The 20426-nt window shown below is 52.7% G+C and overlaps 1 protein-coding gene and 1 long non-coding RNA gene across 2 annotated transcripts; one reads left to right on the forward strand and one right to left on the reverse strand.

The window, feature by feature from the left end:
- Nucleotides 1-645: 645 nt before the first annotated feature.
- On the forward strand, nucleotides 646-10930 carry LOC140532346 (uncharacterized). Its single transcript, XR_011976464.1, has 2 exons — nucleotides 646-1195; nucleotides 1589-10930. It is a non-coding gene; the product is annotated as an uncharacterized lncRNA (long non-coding RNA).
- Nucleotides 10228-19642, reverse strand: PDK4 (pyruvate dehydrogenase kinase 4). The gene is made up of 11 exons (XM_072650745.1): nucleotides 19255-19642; nucleotides 18585-18726; nucleotides 17648-17719; nucleotides 16823-17007; nucleotides 16627-16713; nucleotides 16290-16367; nucleotides 15118-15194; nucleotides 13575-13673; nucleotides 13290-13400; nucleotides 12877-12990; nucleotides 10228-11944 (listed from the first exon to the last, which is right to left on the reverse strand). The coding sequence occupies exons 1-11, from the start codon at nucleotides 19394-19396 to the stop codon at nucleotides 11801-11803; spliced, it is 1251 nt and encodes a 416-aa protein (XP_072506846.1). The 5' UTR covers nucleotides 19397-19642; the 3' UTR covers nucleotides 10228-11800.
- Nucleotides 19643-20426: the final 784 nt, after the last annotated feature.

The raw sequence follows: 20426 nt of genomic DNA on the forward strand, positions 1-20426 counted from the left end.
AAACCAACTTTGCACAAATGTCCAGGATCATCGGCTCTGGGCAGCTTGCCCAGGGTCACTGGCCCAAGCCAGGACCTGAACTTTGAACCTCCGCTGCCATCTCCTGTTCACTTTCTCATCCCTATCTCCTGTGTGCTCTCTGTCCTGGGGGAGAGAGTCGATGATAAGGACCCCAGGAATCAATCAAAGACGGTGTTAGTGAGTGGATAGGGACCTGCCTGAGTCCTGGACCCTGGAGGCTCTCTGGCATGGCCTCTCTGAGCCCAGCTCCTAAACCAGATTGGAACACTTCCCCACCTTCTGCAGATATTACATGGTGGAGGCCCATGGAAGGAGGAGTGAGGTCCCTGCTCTGCCCAGGGTGGAGACATAGTGCTAGGGGGGCTTGCCATAAACACTGCTGCCCCCTGACCTGGCACCCATCTCTGCCCTCACCTAGAAAAAACAATTTGCTGCTATGTCCTGCCCTGGGTCTTTGGTTCCAACTATGAAGGCGTGACAAGGGGTGACAAGGAAAGAGAATCATTCTGAAGATAAAAGCAGTGACCAGAGGGTGGGGGTGCAAATGGGAAATGGGAGGGAGGGAGCAGAGCTTCTGAGGCAAAAGATGCCCCCAACATGCCTTGGGCACTGCAATACCCAGTCCCCCTGTGCTGACCAAGCTGTCCATGCCAAGTATGGCCCAGCAGCCTGCACAGCTCAGCCATTTGCCAGGGGGCTCAGCCATCAGTGATCTTCTGGGGGGCTCAGCCATCTTCCCAGGGAAGCCTGTCTCTGCTGCCCTCCCCATGGCCAAGGATATACGGTCTGTCCTCTGTGAGAAGCACCCAGAACTTTCTGGTTGAATTCTCTAGAACAATGCCTCTCAGTTGCATAACACTTTATAGTCCCCTGGACCTTGCCCTCCTTTGCAGGAAGGGGGTGTCTGTCTTCTGGGCCATTCAGTTGGAATGTTAGAAAGCTCCTCCAGTTTCTCCTAACCCTCTGAGCTGTCAAAATGGCCTGCCAACACCATTTTGCAGTTGAGAAGACATGGGCTTGACGAGTGCAGACCAGACCAGCGTCATGAGTGCAGACCAGCACCATGAGCACAGGGCATGGAGCAGCAGGGACAGGACCCAGAACAGGATTCAGGGCACCACCCACAGCAGTTCCCAGATTCCTCAACCCACAAACACCATGAACAGCTTCAAAGGTCAGTGGGAGGTCTCCCGCAGCTGTCATTTTTCAAGCCCTCCACCTAGAGCCCCTGGGGGAATTGAGCCACTGATCTGATTCTCAGCCCTGAGCTCCACCCAGGGGTGAGGAGAAGCACTGGTGGTGGAGCTGGTGGAGGCTCTGGAGAGGGAATTCAATTGCAGATTCTGGGCAGAAAAATTTTTGGTTGCTCCCAGACCAGCATTCAGGTCAGGAGAGGAGTAAACACCTCTTCTTTGATTGTGCTACCTTGGAGGAACTAAGAACATACAGGTCCCCAGAATACACCCTCCTCTCAACAAAGGACTCAAAAGTCAAGTAACTGGCAGGGAAAATGCCCAAAAAAGGGAGAACAAATAAGACTATAGAAGGTTGCTTTCTTGGCAAACAGGTATTTTCTTCCATCCTTTTGGTTGAGAAAGAACAAAGCATAACATCAGAGGAAGTCAAGGCTTCTGCATCCAAAACCTCCAAAATAATATGCAATGGAGAAGACTTGAGCTCATTAAGGTTCAGTGACTGCCAAGGTTACCTGCCAGCAAGTTGTGGGACCAGACCTTCTGCCCAGGACTCCTCACTCCCAACTCCTTGCCCCTTCTCATAAGCCCCCAGGTTCTCAAGCCCAGTGAGTCAGTTTTGGCAATTCCTTTGGGGCAGGGGCTAGAGAGGAGGATTTCCTAAGTGTGATTCATGGCCAGCTCTGAGATTCTGTAAGTTTGTGTCCTTTGACAGAAAAGAGAGGGGGTGGTCTCATACTGGAAGTCTGGTCTGAGGCTCTACCCCTGAACTTGTATCATGAGTCAGGTCCATTGGCCACCACTGTGATCACAGGCTGAGGCTGGGGTACAAGGTGGGTAGAACTGGGCCTTGGCTTCCTTCAAAGTCGCCTCTGCCATAGGTCAGGAGAGCAAGGATCAGAAACATAGACTATCAGAAGATGCTTTCTTGGGGTCTCCTGGGCCCTTGTTTTTTCTTCATCACCCCAAGGTCTTCTGGGAGTCTGTAGGGAGAGAGTAGAAGCCCAGTGGACCTCGGACCCTTGAAGCTGAGAGTTCCCTTGCATAGGGAGCCCTGCTGGCTTCCCCCTAAGCCCCAGGGACTCTCTAGTTTTTGGGGTTTTTTTGACTCTCTGTTTAGGAAGAGGCTGGAGGGGCTCTTGAAGGTCAGGGACCATAGGGAATGACTTCAAAGACCTTCAGCTAACCCCACCTACTCATGGTGTAGATGAGAAAACTGACTGTGAACTGCCTTGGCTTCAATTGGAAGTGAGTATGAGGTGAGGGGAGCTGGGTCAGGGCTGCCCCCGCCCAAACGTGTGTGTGTGGAGGGGACTAGTTTAGGTCCCTGTTTTCCTCTGGCCACCAGGCCTGTGACAGGCACGTCCTGAGCCTCCTCCAGGATGGTAGGCAGGTCCAGGCTATGAGTCATTCCTGTTTTTCCATTCCTTTCATGGTCTTTTCAGGTGGCTTGTGGGGGGAGCCATCACCATGGCATTCCCCAAGATGGCAGGTGGAGAGATTGGTGACAGAACCAGGATCTCTATATTTAAACGTAGGGCCCAGAACAGTAGGAGGGGGCAGCAGGCAGGCCCTGCAGGGGCAGCTCTGACTGGGATGATGATGATGCCCTGTGACTCAGCCCGGGATGGCTGTTCTCATAAACATGTTGACCGGGCCCTGGATCCATTCAGCAGAGGAACAGGTTGTCCTCTCTGGGAAGCTGCCAGAGATTCAAGAGCAGGGCTGTTCCAAGAAGGGGCGGAGCAGCCATGGCCTTGCCTCTCTGCCCCAGTAGCTGGTGTGTTTGTGCCCAGACTCTGAGGATAACTGGCCTCCCTCCTTCCAGATCGCTGGAGTTGTTTTGGCCTTGTTGTGGAAAGCAGCTTGAACCTCCAAACACCAGGCAGAGCTCCTCTGGCAGGAAGCCAAAGGCCAGGGTTTGCTCAGCTCCCAGAGGCCCATCCACCCTAGCCAGGAGCCCCAGGGCCCCTGAAAGTTCACCGATCCTCCCCTGTCTCTCAGGCTCCTGGCAGCAACCTCTGTTCCAGGTCCACAGGTTGCTTGAAACTAGACCAGGGGAGGCAAAGGTGAGAAAGAAGCTGGCTTTTGGCTCCTAGTCTGAGTTGAAATTCCCTCCTTCCAAAGAATGTGTTGATTCAGGTCAATCAGCCTTCCCTACTAAGCCCTACTGTGTGCCCAGCCCTGTGCTGCTAGGTGCAAGGGGTCCCTGGCCTCTGATGGGGTAGATACCAGGCAAACAGCCAGGTCCAAGCAGGACAAAGGAGATCTCACCTCCCAGTGAAGGCAAAGGAAGGGGGGGACTGCCTTGGAATTCTTCCTTCCTGGGGCCCCCTTCAGAAGGTGCCAGGCTGTACTGGGCAATTGCTGGAGTGCCCACCCCCTGCCCCACACTGGTGACCCTCCCTCATCCCAAATGGTCAGTAGTGAGGAGGGGAGGCAAGCCCTGCCATTGCCACCATCTCCCCCTGAGCCCAGGTCCATGGCTCCAGGTCAGTCACTGGCGGCTCATGTTCTGATCCTGTGTATCAGCAGGGATTTCTGGTTCACAGCTTCTCAGAACCATGCTGGGACTCTGTCATGTCCCCCCAGGTCTGTCCCCTGCCCTTTGGTTCCACGTCTGAGCCTGCTGAAAGCACTGGTCCCCAAACCTTCTGGAGCCTCTGTCCCACCTGGCACAGAGCCACTGAGGTTTCCTTGTAGGAATGTGAAAGAGACAGAAAATCACCAGAGAGGGAGGAGACCAAGTGAGGGCTGTCGCCACAGTCTTGGGGGGGGGGGGGGGCAGGGGATGAGGGAGAGGAGGCTTGATGACACACATCTGTAAATCTTATCATGCATCTCATCATTGTCATTTTTTTTTTAAATTTTTCTTAATGTCTTTGTCTTTAGTTTGCAACGTTCACTCTCATAAGATTTTGAGTCTGTAATCTTTCTTCGTTTCCCCAAGATGGCTCTGCCATGCTTAAGAGGTGTGATGGCACGCACATCAGCAAGGCTGTGGAAGAGGGTGGGTCACAGACGATGCTGAAAGTGGGAAATGTCGGAGGAAGAAGCGCTTCCTTGGTGTGGTGCCCAAAGCTTGGGAGGAGAACAGGGCTGGGAAGGGGGCCTGGGAGAGAGAACGAGTTCAGCTTCAGGAGAGATGGGACCCACCTAGGGGGACATGCTTCCAGGCAGAGACATACACAGGACTGGAGCCCGTAAGTGAGACTCTGGCTGGCCACAGACGTTGGGGGCCATCTGCCTAGAAATACGAGTTGACTCCATGGGAGCTGATGAGATTTCCAAGGGAGAGAATATCTTTACAATACTAGAGAATAAGAACATATCCAAGGGACAATAGGAGGCCTGACGCAGAGCCTTGGGATTTTCCCTCACTTAGTGGGTGAGACGCCAACGGGGCGGAGGAAAGTCAGACAGGTAGGAGGAGAGCCGAGAGAGCAAAGTTATGAAACCCTCCTCAGCCCCAGAGGGCACGTCCAAGGATAGGAGGGGCAGTTCCAGAGCAAGACGGAGAAGATGCGGGGCAGTTGGCTGTTAGCGGACCTTTCAGTTTCAGCCCAGTGTGGGGTCTGAAGTCAGAGACTGGGAAGTGCAGAGGGGGGTTGGGGGCTATTTGAGAAAACGGAGGCCATGAGTGTTAGTGCCCCCTTCCTCGGAGGAGGGATCCAGGGCGAAATGGAGTTTGGAGGGCTGGTGTAAACAGGTTCAAGGGAAGGGTACGGAAGTATAAGGGAGATCTGTCCACGTTGATGGGGAGTGAGAATGTGGGTAAGGAGAGACTAGAAAAGAGTAAATGAGTGAGGGGAAAGCTCTTGGCAGAGACAGGAGAGGATAGCACCAATTATAAAGGTGAAAGGTTGGCCTCAGTGAGGCGGGTCACCTCTACATCAGAGCCGGGATCAAAGGAAAAGGAAAGGGGGGCATGGAGGGTTGGGAGGAGAGGACAGGAGGGGAGGAGGAAGCCTGTGTCAGATGCCTCTGGGTAATTATTCAACCTTCTCCTGGACGTAGGGGGAGAGGGGTGGAGGAAGAGGAGGAAAGGAGAAGAGTAAGAAGAGGAGGAGAAGGATCGGAAGAGCCCCTGCCCAGAGCATGTTCGGCTCAGGGAAGAATCCAAGGGTTGAAACCAGAGGACAAGTATGTGTGGAGGCCCAGTGACCATGGCCATGGGCCAGAACACAGGGACAAGGGATTCATGGATCGCTGGCAGGGCCCGTTTGAGCCGGCGGTGAAGGGAGGGGACAAGAGCTGTAAGAGCCGGCAGGGTCCGAGGTCCTGGAGGTCTCAGTGGGGATGAAGAAGACCGGCAGAAATTGGAGGCCGGGGTCTGCTGAGGACTTCCGACAGAAGACCCCTCCTTTCAATGCTGGCTGCAGGGGCACGGTGCCAGGCCACCCGCCCCCCTCAGTGACGCTAACTTGAGCAGCTTCCGAGGGAACGTGGGCAATCGCCGTCCCGGAGTTGCGGCGCCCTTTGTCTTGCTGTCCCAGGTCCCTCTTTCGCGATTGACTTTTCCCAACGGTGAGCCTGCTTTCTGGTCGCTGGACGGGAAGCCGTCTTCAGAGGACCCTCCATGAGGCCGATGCTTGACGCGGTTGCGGAAGCGGTGGGACTGCCAGGCGGCCCCTCGAGTTCCGGTACCGGCCTCATCACGGTCCAAGAGGCCGTCTGTCTATGATCCTTGGCTGCTTCAGCTGCCACAGCCGGAGGATCCGTGGCACAGTGGCCTGTGGGAGCCAGGTCTCTCTGTCCTGGGCTGGGATGGCCCTCAGAGAGTAGCCTCGGGCCTTTCCAGCGCTGGGGGGACCAACCTTTCAGGTACAATGTACCGGCAGACGCTGTGGACAACCGCCATGCCCCCAGCCTCGCCAGCCAGACGAGAAAACGGAGGCAGAGGCCAGGGCCAGGGTCACAAGCTTATTGAGGAATCCAGCCCTCCTCCGGGGCTTTTCCTCCAGGAGTAAATAGCTTCGGGCCGCAGAAGCTGGTGGGCCTCGCAGGAGCTCCCCATATTTGGTCCTGGGGCTCTCTTTTCTCTGAGGTTATTTTCATCCACGTTCCAGAGCCCTCAGTTCCAGACACGGACCCAGGACAGCTTTGAGCAAGGATGGGACAGTCACAGGAACCTGAGCCAGTGCCAGCTGTGAGCTCCAGGGTCATCCTGAGCTGTCTCACCCCCAGATCTTCTGTCCTCCTCCTTTACCCTCCTCACAACTTTGGGCACTACTGCCCATCTCCCGCCTGCACCCTTTCCTCAGCTTCGAAGATCCCGTGAGCTACTGGTTCTCCTCCACCCTCTCTCTGGCCCTCGGTCTGACCCACTCAAATAGGAAGCCCCAGGGTTGGGTCTCTGCCCTCTCCTCTTCTCACTCTGCCTTCTCTCTTAGCATGCCATGCACTAGTCCTTCCTTCCCCCCCCCCCCAATTTAACCATCATCTCTGTTCAGATGATTCCCAAATCTGTGCCTCCAGCCCTGCCAAGACCTCCTCAACAACCTTCCTTCTCTCTGCTGATAACCACCTTCATTGGCTCCTGCCTGGAGAACTACAGTAGCCTTGTCCATCTCCCTGCCTCAAACCTCTCCCCATGCCAGTCTAGCTTCCTCTCAGGTGCCAATGTGATCTTCCCAAAACCCAGGTCTGACCATGACCCACACACACACACACACACACACACACACACACACACACACACACACACTCAACAGATTCAAATACAAATTCCTGCTTATTATTCAAAGAAGTGTATTCCACTTCTCCAGACTTCATATCTTCCCCATTCTCTAGGCTGTTTGGCCATTTGGCCATTTCTCTCACATGAAAATAGGTCTCTACGCCTTTACCCTGGCATTCCCCTTCACCTGAGAGATTCTCTATCCTTTCTTCCATCTCCTAGAATCCATTCCACCTTCTTCTGGCTGCCAGTCTCTCCTCTGTTCCAAATTACCTTGTACTTATTGTGTGTGTGTGTGTGTGTGTGTGTGTGTATGCATGTATTTATGTAACAAGTGAATTTCCAGTCCTTAGAGCATTCTTGTATTCTGTGTTTCTGGTGGATTATACAAAGCATGGGAAAGCAGTTTCTCCTGGCTTCTAATCCATCAAGGAAAGGTTTGGAGAGGCTGGTCCAGGCATGTAACCGAGGGTCCTTCACTTCAGAGGAGGCATGGCTGGATGTCCTGTCCTGTCCAAAGACTTCATGGTGGTGTTGAGTCCTCTGATTGGCTGCTGAGAAAGATCAACAAAGTGAATAAAAAGGGTTTGAATTCTGTGGCTCTGTCTGTCAGTCTCCCTCCCTTCCTCTGTCTGTTTCTGTCAGTTCTCCCTCTCTGCTTTCCTCTCTTTCTTTGTCTCTATCTCTCTCTCCCTCCTTCCCTGTCTTTCTCCCTCCCCTTCTGTTTCTGTCCCTCTCTTTCTGTCTGTCTCCCTTCCTCTCTCTGTCTGTCTCTTTCCCTGACTTTCTGCCTTCCCCTCTGTGTCTCTGTTCCTCTCTTTCTGTCTCTGTCTCTCCTCCCCACCCCTTGTTTCTGTTTGTCTCTTCCTCCCTGGATGTCTTTCTGCTCCCTCTTCCCTCTCTATCTCTCCCCCTTTTTCTCTTTCTCTGTCTGTCTTCCTCCCTCTCTCTCTCCTTCCCTCCCTGGCCACTATGGCATAAGAAGCCCTTGTTTGAACTGCCTAAGGCAGGAGAGGCAGGCCCCCCTCTTCCACTGAGCTGCCAGGTGCCATAGCACCTCTGTTTCTCTCATGCTGCTTTTTTTTTGTTTTGAGAGGGTGACCTTCATGACCAATGGAGACAAGGAGCTCCATCAGAGTTCTTTGGGGTCCCACCAACAGAATTTTGGAGCCAGTAGCAGTACCATCCAGGCCTGGCAAGGGGACGATGTAGCACCCAGCACCCACTTGACCTCAAACAGCCATGGACTGTTCCAACAGCTGAGAAGCTGTGTCCTTCAGGGAGTCAGCCCACCTGAGCACAGGAGCTGCTCATGTATAACTGATCCCTCTCCTCAAATTGAGTGTGATGGGGACTTCTCAAAGAGAGAAAAGGGCTCCTAGGTCCAGGGGTTCTTCTCTAAACACGTCTTCCCAAGGCACCCTCTGCTCCTCTGGGTCCTTCTGTCCTCCTGAGAGCCATCCCACATCACTTGACACACCATATTCTCTTCCAGTGGACGTGAACACTTACCAAGAGTCTCTCTTGTGCTCCTGATGGGGTCCTTCTCTTTGCTTCACCTCAGGCACAGAAGGGATCCCGGGTTCCCAGTGGCTCCATCGGTGTGATGCAGGTTCAACTGGGGCAACCTAGTCTCATCACCAGCAGGTGGCCCTTAGTAAGAAAGATGGGGCTTCTGCCCAACACCAGGAAGTGGACTTCAGTCCTTCATGGCCCCTGGATCTGTTTCTATGGTGCCTGTGATAGAGCCACAGGAAAAGGGTCAGAGGCAGAGGACCCAACTTTTCAGATGGTCTCCAAACGTTGATCTAATTGCTGGCGCTCTCAAGGTGTGAGGGTAGAATGTCAGGTCCCCTCATCTGTGAATCCCCAGAACCTGGTTTAGTGATTGGAACATAGGTAGTGCTTAATAAATTTCTGGTGCTGAGTTGATGCCCTTCTGGTGGAGCTGGATCTGGTCTACATTGATAGTCTCACTATGAATACCCACAAAGCCACAGCTCCTTGGAGGGATAGCTCCCAGGTTCTCCTGGGGCCCCTCTGCCATCACACTGATCACTGGCCACACAGAACTCAGTAGGAGCTGAGGTAAATGTCTGGTACATACCAGGCTACACATACCTAGCTTCTTCAAGCAATCCTCATGTCACATAGACCCCAGGCCCTTCTCCCTCTTAGCTTCCCTCCTCTGGACACTCCTTAATATGGGGTACACAGAACTGAACATGAAACTGCAAATTAGGTTTGATGAAGGGAGAGGATAGTAGGACTGTCCCCTCCCTGTTCCGGGAAGCTCTTCCCCTCCTAATGCAGCCCAAAGTCGTATTTTTTTTAGTTGATACATCATTGTTTTGATTCAGGCTAAACTTTTGGTCCACTGGAAGCCCCAGGTCTTTTTCAGGATAACTGTTATCTATCCATGTCTTCTCCACTGGATACTTGTGTTCAGTCTTATTTGATTCCACCTTTCCAGCCTTTTCAAGATCTTTACATTGAAGAGCAAACTTCAGCTGGATAGTGTGCCATGGACACATGCTAACTCCAAGAGGAAGAGTAGACAAGAAAAGCCCCCACCCACCCACCCAAGTGGTTGCATCCAGGCTGAGTCCAAGGTGGTGAGGAAGCCATGTATCCAACAGGGAACAACTGATGGGCCAGATGGAGAGGACTGTGGGGTGTGTAAATGGGGATAAGATGAAATGATGAGAGATAGGCTGGGAGGGGCTCTGAATGTTGGGCTGAGGATTTTCTAGCTTATCCTAGATGGTGGCACTGAGATTGTGGGGCAACTTTAGAAATACAATCTATGTGGAGGGAAAGACTGGAGCCAAGTAGATGATGGAGGAGGATGCAGTGGTCCAGGGATAAGGTGACAATGTCTGAATTAGGGTAATCACCATGTGGGTGGACAGAAAGGATGGAGATGAGAACTGTGAATTGGATGTGGGGGGTGAGGGTGAGGGAAGAGTTGAGAATGGCTTTGAATTTGGGACTCTGAGGGACTGGAATTGGGGGGCAGGAGAGAAACCAAATTGGAGGGAGAAGCCTGGGGAGAAAGAGGAGCCCTATTCTGGACATTTGGGAATTAGGTGCTGGTTACGGCAAACATGGAGTATGGGATTCTTTGGGACGATGATACCATCCACAAAATAGGGAAGTTTGGTAGTGGGGAATCTAAGGGAGATGGGCCAGGCACTCAGGCCCCATCTGAGGTAGAGGTTTCAGTGCAGAAGGGACTTCCACATTCCCTATCTCCAAGGAGGAGCTGTCATTTCCCTTTAACCCAGATAACTTCAGTATCCCCCATGCAGGACACGAAAACACTCATGGTAATTACAGTAAAAATGTTTATTACAAAAAATGGCACATTTCTATGGACAAAGCTTAATTCAACACAGCAATAATTTTACAATTGTACCGTATTCTCCTCAGGGCCACAGTACAGGATCAGCCTCCCACGCTGGATCTCTCAGACTGTGCATTGTGTGGGCCACAGTCACAGCGTGAGACCAGCTGACCCCATTTTGGTGGCAACATAAAGCTGAAATAGGGGGCACTAGTGGGTGGCATTGGTCCTGCCCCTTCAGCTCTGGCCAGACCCAGGCCAGTGCTGGAGGGGAGGATACCTTATCTGCTCCCCCTCCAACCCCCCACCACAATTCTTTTAGCACCCATGGGACTAAGGGAGCCTGTGCCAGCCAGAACTCCGCCCATACTTCAGGAGGGTCTCAAGCAAACTCCAGGATAAACTGGTTTCTGGTACCCTTGGCAGCCCAAAGTAACAATCACCAAACTGAAGCATAACATCCAACAAGAATGCAGGACCCTGAGCTGGGCTGCCCCACCTCTGTTACTGCACTTGCTCTGCCTCCAACTGCGCTGCCTTTCCAAGGACCATCCCTGCTCCCTTGCCCACTGTGTGGCCACACACAGGCCAGCAGGGTCACAGGCTGAGGGAGAGCTCTCAGCTCCTTCCCCTTCTAGTCACTTTCCATATCCTGACAAACACAGCTCCCCCAGAACAAATCCACCAACAACCCTCCACAACCTTGAACTGCCAGTATGCTCTTTTCAAACCCACCCAATGGTCAGCCTTAGGTAGAACCTTCACCCTACAGGCGAGGCTTATCCTGCACTAATTATATACACATTTCCAACCTGGCCAAGAAGGGCTGGGGTCCTGCTGCCATTCTCCTTGTGGCCCTGGCCTCTTCTCCTACAAATAGCGACCTGCCCACATGCCCAGACCCGTCTTAGGGCAAGTGTCCAGATTTAGGGCACATGCCCACACAGGAACTTGAGAGTAACAACTCCAGCCCTTTCCCGTACTTGGGCTACAAGCTAGGGGACAGAGGTTTGGCTCATTTCTTGGTCTTCCACACTGGCGTGGATGTGGCTGCCCACCTGTTTTCTTGGGGTTATCAATACAATGGCTAAAGGACATGAGTACATTTCCAAGGATGTGATTCTAACTCGTGGTCTTCTGAATGGCCAGTAAGCAGGGAAACAGCTGGCAATTAACAGTCCATAGTAAAACCCTCCTCACTCCCATAACCTACACCATATCACAGTTGACTTTAGGGCTAAGAAATGGGGGCCTGAATGGAGCGTCTAGGACCCCTCAGTGCCTGACCCTCTCCTCTCCTGCGTTTAAGGAGTGATGGGAGCCCAAAGCACCCTCCTAGCCTGCCCCAGGTTGGCCCTTAGTAACTTCCTTCCAGGTCCTCCACACAAACGGCTCGCAAGCAGTCGGTCCAAGGGGCTGCATCTTCATAAGGCTCGTGCACACACACACACATGCCTGGCTCTTCTGACTAGGGTTCTGTTCAAGACGGGGCTTGCTTTTTGTTCCCATCAAAGTTTGGAGGCCCCACATTTTCTGAAACAGCCTGGCTTGAGCCTTAACTCACATGGCCACCTTCTCCTTGGAGAGGTTCCTGGGCTCTTTCCTTGGGGTACACCAGTCTCCAGTGTCTGGGCCTGCCTGGTAGTGTTTGAAGGCTGACTTGTTGAACACAGGGAGCTTTTCTATGGACTCAGAAGACAGCGCCTACACATGGGGAAGATATACACATTAGCAGGGACTCCAGAATTCTTGGGGTGCAAGGCTTGTGTTTTTATCCTTGGGAATGACCCAAAGGAGCAGCCTGACCCTCAGCAGCTGAAATCTTCCCTGATTTTGTCTCCTGATTAGAATGGGAGCTCCCTGAGGCAGGGACCGTCTGGCTTTTCTGTGTGTAACTCCAGTGCTAAGCACAGTGCCATGGACATGTAAGCACCTAAGTCTTCATTCATTCACTGTATACCACAGATGATTAATAAAAGATCCATGAGAGTAGGGAGAGTGAAAAGACTTAACTGGCTCCCTCCAGCACAGAGACAGCCACACCTCTGAGCTGGACAGCCAAGACCATCCCTGCCTGCCACCCCTGGGGCTCCCAGGCTGTATTTGGGCTCCAGGGCATGTTGCCTGTGGGAGGCACCGGGGAGGAGGAGTTAGGCTAGAGAAGCCCTTGGATGGGACCCTGGAGTTTGGATATTAACAATCTATTAACTGATGAGGGATTCTCACACTGGGACAGGGACCTTATCCCAAAAGGGCCAATCAGAAGTGCAGAAATGTTGCCTTTCTCCTTGCCCCCTTAAGAACTGACTCAGGAAGTGTGGATGGTTCCCCAGCCCCTGATAAGGCACCCTTATTTCCCCCCAATACGTCTCCAGTAGGGTCAGATCCAGGCCTCGGGTAACTTGAGCAGCTGTTTTCAGCTAGAGTATCATTATAGCATGATCTCTTGGAAGCTCTGGCTTTTCCAGGGACGTTCAGTCATATGTGGGTGACCTTATGTGGAGTGGGTGCCAGCACAAACAGCTGAAAGTGAAATCTCAGCTCAACCTAGCACAGATGAAATGTTTCTGGCTTTTAAAAGGATGAAGGTGGTTGTTTAGGGTTATTTTTCACATGCTGGTTCCCATGAGCCATACCTTTAAGTAGATGATTGCATCTGTTCCATACCCTGACAACGAAAAGAGATTCAGGTCCCCTTGAAAGTACTTGGCATAGAGACGAGAAATTGGCAAGCCATACCCAAAACCAGCCTGGGGTTGGGGAAGAAAAGGAGATGCGTGAGTCTTGGTCACCTGGAGAGAACCTTTGAGCACCATTCCTGGAGCACTGCGCTCTCCTTCAGCACAGGCCTCCACCAGCACCTCCCCCATTCAGATCTCCTTGATCCTTCTGCTTCACTGATTCTTTCCATTCTTTTTGCAGCCCTTCTTCCCAATCATGTCTAAAATGAGGGTGTTGGCCTGAAGAGAAGTCAGCTCCTTTCTGCCCTATGTTGTGACTGTTCCTCCCTCCCCCAGTCCTAAGTTGTCCCCAAGTTCCAGCCTCTCACCAAAGGAGCGTTCCTAGAATTATCCATCACAGGGGTCGGGGCAGTGGTATAGGTGTAACTGAAGAGGCGGTCAATGATTCTCAGTGGAACACCGCCTCCTCGGTCTGAAATCTGTACCAAAAAGGCAAGCACTCAGTTCCCCAGATTCAGAATCCTACTTCCCCACCAAAGTCGTCTTCAACCATTTCAAAGCCATTTGGTCAACGTAACCTTTGGTAGGTATTTTGTCACTGGCTTGGTTTGGCCCCCACCCGCCAACACCAAAGCAAAGGACAGGATGCTTGCCTTGATGGTCAGGTCTTCATTTCCTAGGACAACAGTCACATCAATGGGTGTGAGGGATGGCTGGCTTTCCTGGTGCTCCACTGTTGCCCTCATGGCATTCTGGGGGGGACAACCAAGGAGACTGTGAAACTCCCAGGATTTCTTGGTTCAACGCTCTCACCTCAACATTCAGTGTTGTTAAGTCCATTGCGATATTTTATTCCATTTAAAATGAAGGGAACATAATGGCAGGGAGGGGCAAGGAAGAGACCCCTTTCTGAGAAATTAACAGTTCAAACAGTTTCACGAACAGCCAGGCAGGCTTTCTGTGGGGTGAGCGGGGAGCGCTGCTTGGGTGCATTTCACGAGGTCAATCACGGAAGGGAAAAGAATTCGGGGCTGCCGCTGAATCTTGTTTACATGTAAGCTCATGCACAAGGACTACAAGTGTTTGGATAGTGAGTGTCCCCCTCTTTCTTTTCCTCTCCTTTTCCCTTGCTGTGTATGGAGGGGCTGACAGCCAAAGACGATACAGCAAAAAAAACCAAATCCCCAAATTTCCTCGAGTTAGCCTTGCACGACTTGATCTGGTTAAATATTTGCTTTTAAAAAGTACAAACAGGATTTGCTAAGGAAGAAAACACTCAGAGGTTTCACTGGCTCCTGGAAGGACCCCAGGTCATCTCCTCATCCCTTCAGCATCCTTAGGACAGGGTAAGCTCTATGATTTGTTATTCTTGAGTCAATCAAGGGGAGGGAGCAAGAATTCAAGCTTATTTATATTTTTGCCCTAATATAAACTAAAACTGGTGGCTGAATTTTTTACTTTTCTGGTATGATTCCATCCTCTGGGCATAGTCTCTGCTGTGGGCAGCTCTAGGTTCAATGCACTGGGCCAAGATTCACTGTCGTGGAAGCCCTGATGCATGCACACACACAACGGGAACAGAATGATCTCTTACACCATTCTTTCCTCAGGAGGTATGCTGATGCCCAGAGGTGTCCAGAGGTAGCAGGGGAGAGGATAAGTACATGGGTGTAAGCCAGGTACAAACCACCAAACTAACTCAGACCAGGCAGAATCCTCTTTGTCCCTAGCTTCCCATCCAATGGTCCAGGGGAGGAGGATTGGGAAGCTTTGTATTTTCTCTGAGTCTGCCTGACTGCCACATCAGTAATGCAGACTTTCCTAGACCAAAGGGAAGCCCTTAAAGCCCAACCAGAGACCAGTATCTGGAGCAGGGATGAGGTATCTCATATGTTCGTTGTTGAAGGAGAGAGTGAATGGATGGATGGTTGGATATTTGGATGGATGGATCGAAGGATAGATAGATGGTTGGATGGATGTATATTTGAATAGATGGATGGATGGTTAGATGGATGAATGGATGACTGCAGCACTGTTGCTGGGGTAGTCTGTCTGTTCTCTGAGGCCCTGAAGGAGTATCCACCATCCTGGGATTGGCATGAGAACATTAGTGAGGGCTAAGGGGCAAAGCATCTGGAAGAAGGCACTCAGGAGTACCCAATACATCTGGGAGTGGGAGGTGGTAGGGTGCCTTACCTTAAAGAGTTCAAATAGCATGTGGTGAAGGTGTGAGGGGACATAGACGATGTGAATGGGCTGGTCAGGTGCTTTTCCTGTGAAGAAAGAAAACAAACCATATGAGAAATGGAAAAGAAGGACTTCAGTTAAAAAGAATAAAACCCTCCCACTAAATGGAGCATCCACACACTTGAGGACATTTTCTTTCACTCGTCCAATGACCCAGGTACAACAGAATGAGGCACCTGCTCCTTATCTGAGGGCCCAGAGGCCAGGAAGTCAGGGCTGGGAAGAGCCTCTGGGCACTGCACCTCCTGTGGTGGGCAGGGGAAATTCCATAGACACACCTAGAGGATCTAGTTTTGTCCACATTGAGAATTCTGAACTTGGGAAATCCCTCTGGCAAAGCAGAGCAGATCTGAACCTTCCATGAATCAGTGAGAAGGGACTTGCCCAGGGTCACATTGCTACAACTGACCACCAGAGACAGAACATGAACCCTAATCATCCTGACTCCAAGCCCAGCCCTATCCACTACCCTACCCCTCCTCTATGTAGATCAAGAAAGGAGAAAATAAATCACATGCTAACCCTATGCCCATTGGTCCCATGTTTTCATTTTTCACTTGTAACATCAAAGCATAAAACTTGGTCAGTCTCCTCTAAGCCATGTATTAAATTACATACAGATTAGGTATAAATTTCACCAACAGACTAATGTACAAAGAAGAAAAAACAGCCTCTTTTATACTCTGGAAAGACAGCAGGAGTCTTTCTTTCCAGCTCCGGACTTTGTCCTCATTTGCATCTGACCCCAGAGTTCCAGACCATGTTCCACAATCAACGTTGGTGACTGAATATTCCAGATTTCTGTGTCCCTTTTGAATGCACTCAGGGTCACGAAACTTCCTGGAATCATCCATCTCTGCTTGCCCACCCATGGTCTAAACCCTCCTGCTCTGACCTCAGTCTTCAGAGAAGTGGGTAAATGGCTAACAGGTTGGCTAACTAACCTCCCCTGGAGCCGAGCCTGCCCCCAAGTAACTGGGAAAGCTTAGACTGAAGCTGGGCTCTCCCAGCTGAGGCTATGACCACAGGGATCAAGAAGAGAAAGGTGAGGAGGGGCCCCTTGGAGCTGGTTGTGCGCGGGTCACTGCTCTCATGGGCTCAGTGTCCATTCTAGAGCTTACCGTTCACTTGTGTTAGCTTCATTTCAGGAGAAACCAGGTAATACTGGTCACAAAGCATGCGGGCACTGTCATAGGCATCTGCAACACAGAATGTCCTTCACATCATTTTCAGGATCAGAATGGGGGAGGGGGACTCTCCATTGCATCCCACAAGACTTAGGGGCCACCTGGGAGCTTCAGACACTCAGACTTGTCCTCCTGTCTAAATTTCTGTGCTGCCTGATGTCCACCCTGGCCCAGAGGGCAAACATCTCTAGCATTTCTGACTCAGGTGCCCCAGGCCAGATTGTCACGAGGCAGAAAATCCTCTCCCTCCCCCAGGCCAGAGGCCTTGTACCTTGGATCACAGCGACCACATCACAGTGCGGATCGATGCTTCCAATATGGGTAGGGTTTCCTGTCTTCAAGTCACTAAATATGAGAACTGTTGAGAGGAGAGCATTTGACAAAGTCATTAGAAAAGGAAAAATGTAGTGCCTCCCTCTCAAAGCCCCTGTTTTAAATCTGCCTGGTAGGGAAGCCAAGAAACTCACTATGCTGGTTCATGAGCATTCGTGTGGAGATGCGGTTCATGTAAAACCTGTCCAAAAAGTACTGGAGATTCTGGTTGGTGACAGGGTCGACGGCACCCGAATCCTTGTACTCAATGATGCCCTGGGCCATAGTGGGGACTACGTCATAGTGCCTGTTCCGGACCTTGATCAGCGCATCTACAAAGCTGAAGCCCCAGCAAGGTTAGGAAGAACCGAAGGAAGTCTCCTTAGCCCAATCACAGAAGAGGTGTGGGCACACCTGTGGCTTTTAGTCCAGCCTTACAGCGCCCAGGGTAGTGGATTGGCCCTCATCATGAAAGAGCTTGCCTTGCCCTTCAGAACCTCCCTCCACAGGGCAGGACGGGGCATCTTGGTCCTTAGAATGGGCCAGAGTGACCTGACATACCCCAAGGACTGCCGTAGCAGTTGTGGCTATAGCAGCCAGGAGAAGTGGGTCACTCACAGCATTCACAGAACACTACTTTTCAGCTCTAAGCCCCCCACTGGCATGGATGACCTAATTGCCATCCACACTGTTCAAGGAGTTTTCCAGGCCATCCACACCTTCTTACCCCTCCCAGCTAACTGCTAGGCACCAGACTTTTTGGATTCACTCTCCAGTACTTGAAAATCCACCCCTCTCCTCTGAAAAGAAGGGTGGGGGGTTAGATGACAGAACCAGGGCCCTAGATGGGTTGAATATCTCTGCCTTTGGATCCAAGAGTCCAGAAAAATATAGGAAGTGTTCCCCAATGCCCAGCACAAGGTCTGAACCAGTATCAGTATGGACTGACTGAATCTCTAAAAATGGAAAAGGTCACTTACTCAGACAAAACCTTCTGATCATCCGGGTTCTTCTCATGGAATTCCACTAATTCCATGAGGCTCTGGATATACCTGAGAGGGAATAGTTTGGAGTCAAAAGTGAAATGTATCTGCTTAAAAAAAAAAAAGTCTGCTGACAGAAGGGAGTTCTGAAAGTTACAATTCAGTCTTGTGAGCATCAAAGGGGTCCTGACTCTCACTGGGGCTTCTGGAGGACAGCTTTCTGGGGAGGGCTGGCCTGAACACTCTCACAGTGGCCCCCCAAGACAGTCAGCCCATGCCCCTTGGTGGACAGAAGACAGAGGGAGAAAGGAGATTTGCTCCCTTTGTTTCCCTAGGTGGGCACCTTCTCTGACATGAAATTCATGATCAATTTGACTACCCTCCTCCCTGTGGCCACTGTGGCAGATTTCTACCTAAAGTTTCCTCATTCCATCTAAGCATCACTGGGGGGGTGGAGGGGGGGCAGTGGCCTGGCTACCTGATCCCCTAAGGTCTCCTCAGTGTGGATGTGGAATTAGCATTTGGGCTCCTTTCCCCTTCAACTCTCTGGGGTGCTGCAGGCTCTGTAGACATTCTCAGGTAACCCCAGGTGTCAGCCCAGGAATTCTCCAAGAGACTAAAGATGGTGGGGGGTGGGGGAAGGATGTACATTAGCTGTGAACCCTCAAGCAGACAAATCCCTGAGAAGTGGAGTCTGCCTCTTCCTGGGACACTTGTTTCTCGGGGGAGTCCCTGAGCTGGCATCTGTCCATTCCACCCACTTCACTTTGGGGTGACACTGCTCCCCTCAACCTCAGGACTGGTGACAGCACCAACTGTGTGCAGGGCCTCCCGTCCCCTTCTAGGGGAAAGCTCCGAGGAGCCCGGAGGCCCAGTTCATCGACTCCAGAATGCCTGGCAGTGCCCCCCGTGGAGCGGGCTCTCCAACACTCACCAGCTCTTTACCAGCTGCACGGAGGACGTCTTGACCAGCGGATCAGGGAGGATGTCGATTTCCTTCAGGATATTGGCGAGCCTCACGGGCAGCTCTTGTCTCAGGAAGGAGAACGAGGTCCTCTCACAGGCATTCTCCGAGCCTAGAGGGGAGCGAGCTTGTTTATTCCTTAGGGGTTGGGGTGGAGGGAATGGGGAGTGGCTTGTCTGTGCCCTTTCTCCTGAGGCCTGAACAAACATCTCTGGGTAAACAGGGTATCCGAACCACAGCCCTCTGGGCCCACAGGCTTTGGTCGACAGGAGCCCACCGAGAAACTGACAGCCTACTAGCACTCAGAGGGGTAATGTCCCCACCCCCTTCTTCTAGTGGCTGCTCCCCTCAACTTCCAGCTCCTTCCACACAACTGAGGTTCCTTCTGTCTCCACGCCAAGATGCCCCAGCAGGCACCCTGAGCCTTAGACTGGAGCCCCAGGGAGCCGTCTCCGGAGAGGAGGCTCACTCTCTGCCCCTTCCCTCTCCGCCTCTCCCCCAACCCCCAGTCACTTTGCTGGTGACGGCCAGCCGCCGGGCACACGAGACGGTGGGAATGGAGGGGACAAGGGGCTCTCTCGGGCAATCTGCTCCAGGGACCGCAGCTGTGTCCTGCACCCCGAGCCCAGCCCCGGCTCACCGAAGTCTAGTAGCTGTTTCATGGACAGCGGCGACGGGCTGAAGCGGGAGAAGCGCTCCACTGCCCGCGGGACCTGGGTCACGGACGCAGCGGGGGCAGACGAGCAGGAGGCTCCGCGGAGCACGATGCGCGCAGCCCGCATTCTGGGGCTTGGCTCAGGGCTGCGGGGGTCGCGAAGGCGGCGGGCTCTGGGGGCTGCGCTGGCCGGGAGGTCCCGGGTTCTAGGGCTTGCTCGAGACTCGTGGGGTCGTGGGCAGGAAGCTCGGGCCCCTCTGGCTGCAGACTCTCGCGGACCACAGCGCAAGGATCTGGAACCTGCTTCCAACACCGGCTGCTGCTCAGTTTTCAAGTTCGACTACAGCGTCCAGGGGCAGTTGGGGCAACTCCGCCTCTGGCGGAGCCTGAGCGTCCCGAGCTTTTGTGGGTCCCCAGCGAGACTTGGACCCGCCCACGGGCCTCTGTGACGCCACAGTGAAAGGCAGACCTGGAATGCAGACTCACCAATCAGCTCCAGAGCCTTCTTCCCTCCTCCCACCCTTTTCCCAGGCTCCGGGAACTGAGTGGAATGGGAAGCCCCCCTCTCCCGGACACCTGCCCCCCCCCCCCCCCATGACTGCGCACCTTCATTGGTCTGCGCAAGGGAGGCCTTTGGCAGCAGCCAATCTGAGGAGACCACTAGTTTGGGGTAAACAGCCCTACCTGTAGAACTTGGTTGGGGTCCAGCAATGGCACGTGGGTGGCAGTGCAGAGGTTGGGCGGCAGTAGGGGGAGTGGGTACTGCACGGATTCCCTGAGGCCCTGGAGCGGGACCTCAGAGCCTTCCAAATACTCAATCAGATCCCGACCCTGTCCCAGAGTCCGCCAGCACCCTCAGGCCTCATCCTGCTCTGAGTCCGGCCCCATTCGCCAATAGGGGCCAATCGTCTTTCACTCGCCCACGAACCTTCCATGACTCCCAATTGCCATTGCCCCCTTGAACTCTGCGCTCCGCAGCCTGGACCCGAGGCCTTGCAGGACCAAGCTACCTACCCCTCTCCCTTTCCCCTTTTTCCCTTTCCCAGCCCTTTTGGTCACCCTCTGCCCGGTGACTTCTGGCCTGAGCCTCGACCCAACCCGTCTTCCCCTTTCCCCCCTGATGCCGCTTTGTCCCGGCTCCACCCGTTTGGCCAGAA

This window comes from Notamacropus eugenii, chromosome 3 (genome assembly GCF_028372415.1).
Source record: "Notamacropus eugenii isolate mMacEug1 chromosome 3, mMacEug1.pri_v2, whole genome shotgun sequence".
NCBI lineage: Eukaryota > Metazoa > Chordata > Mammalia > Diprotodontia > Macropodidae > Notamacropus > Notamacropus eugenii.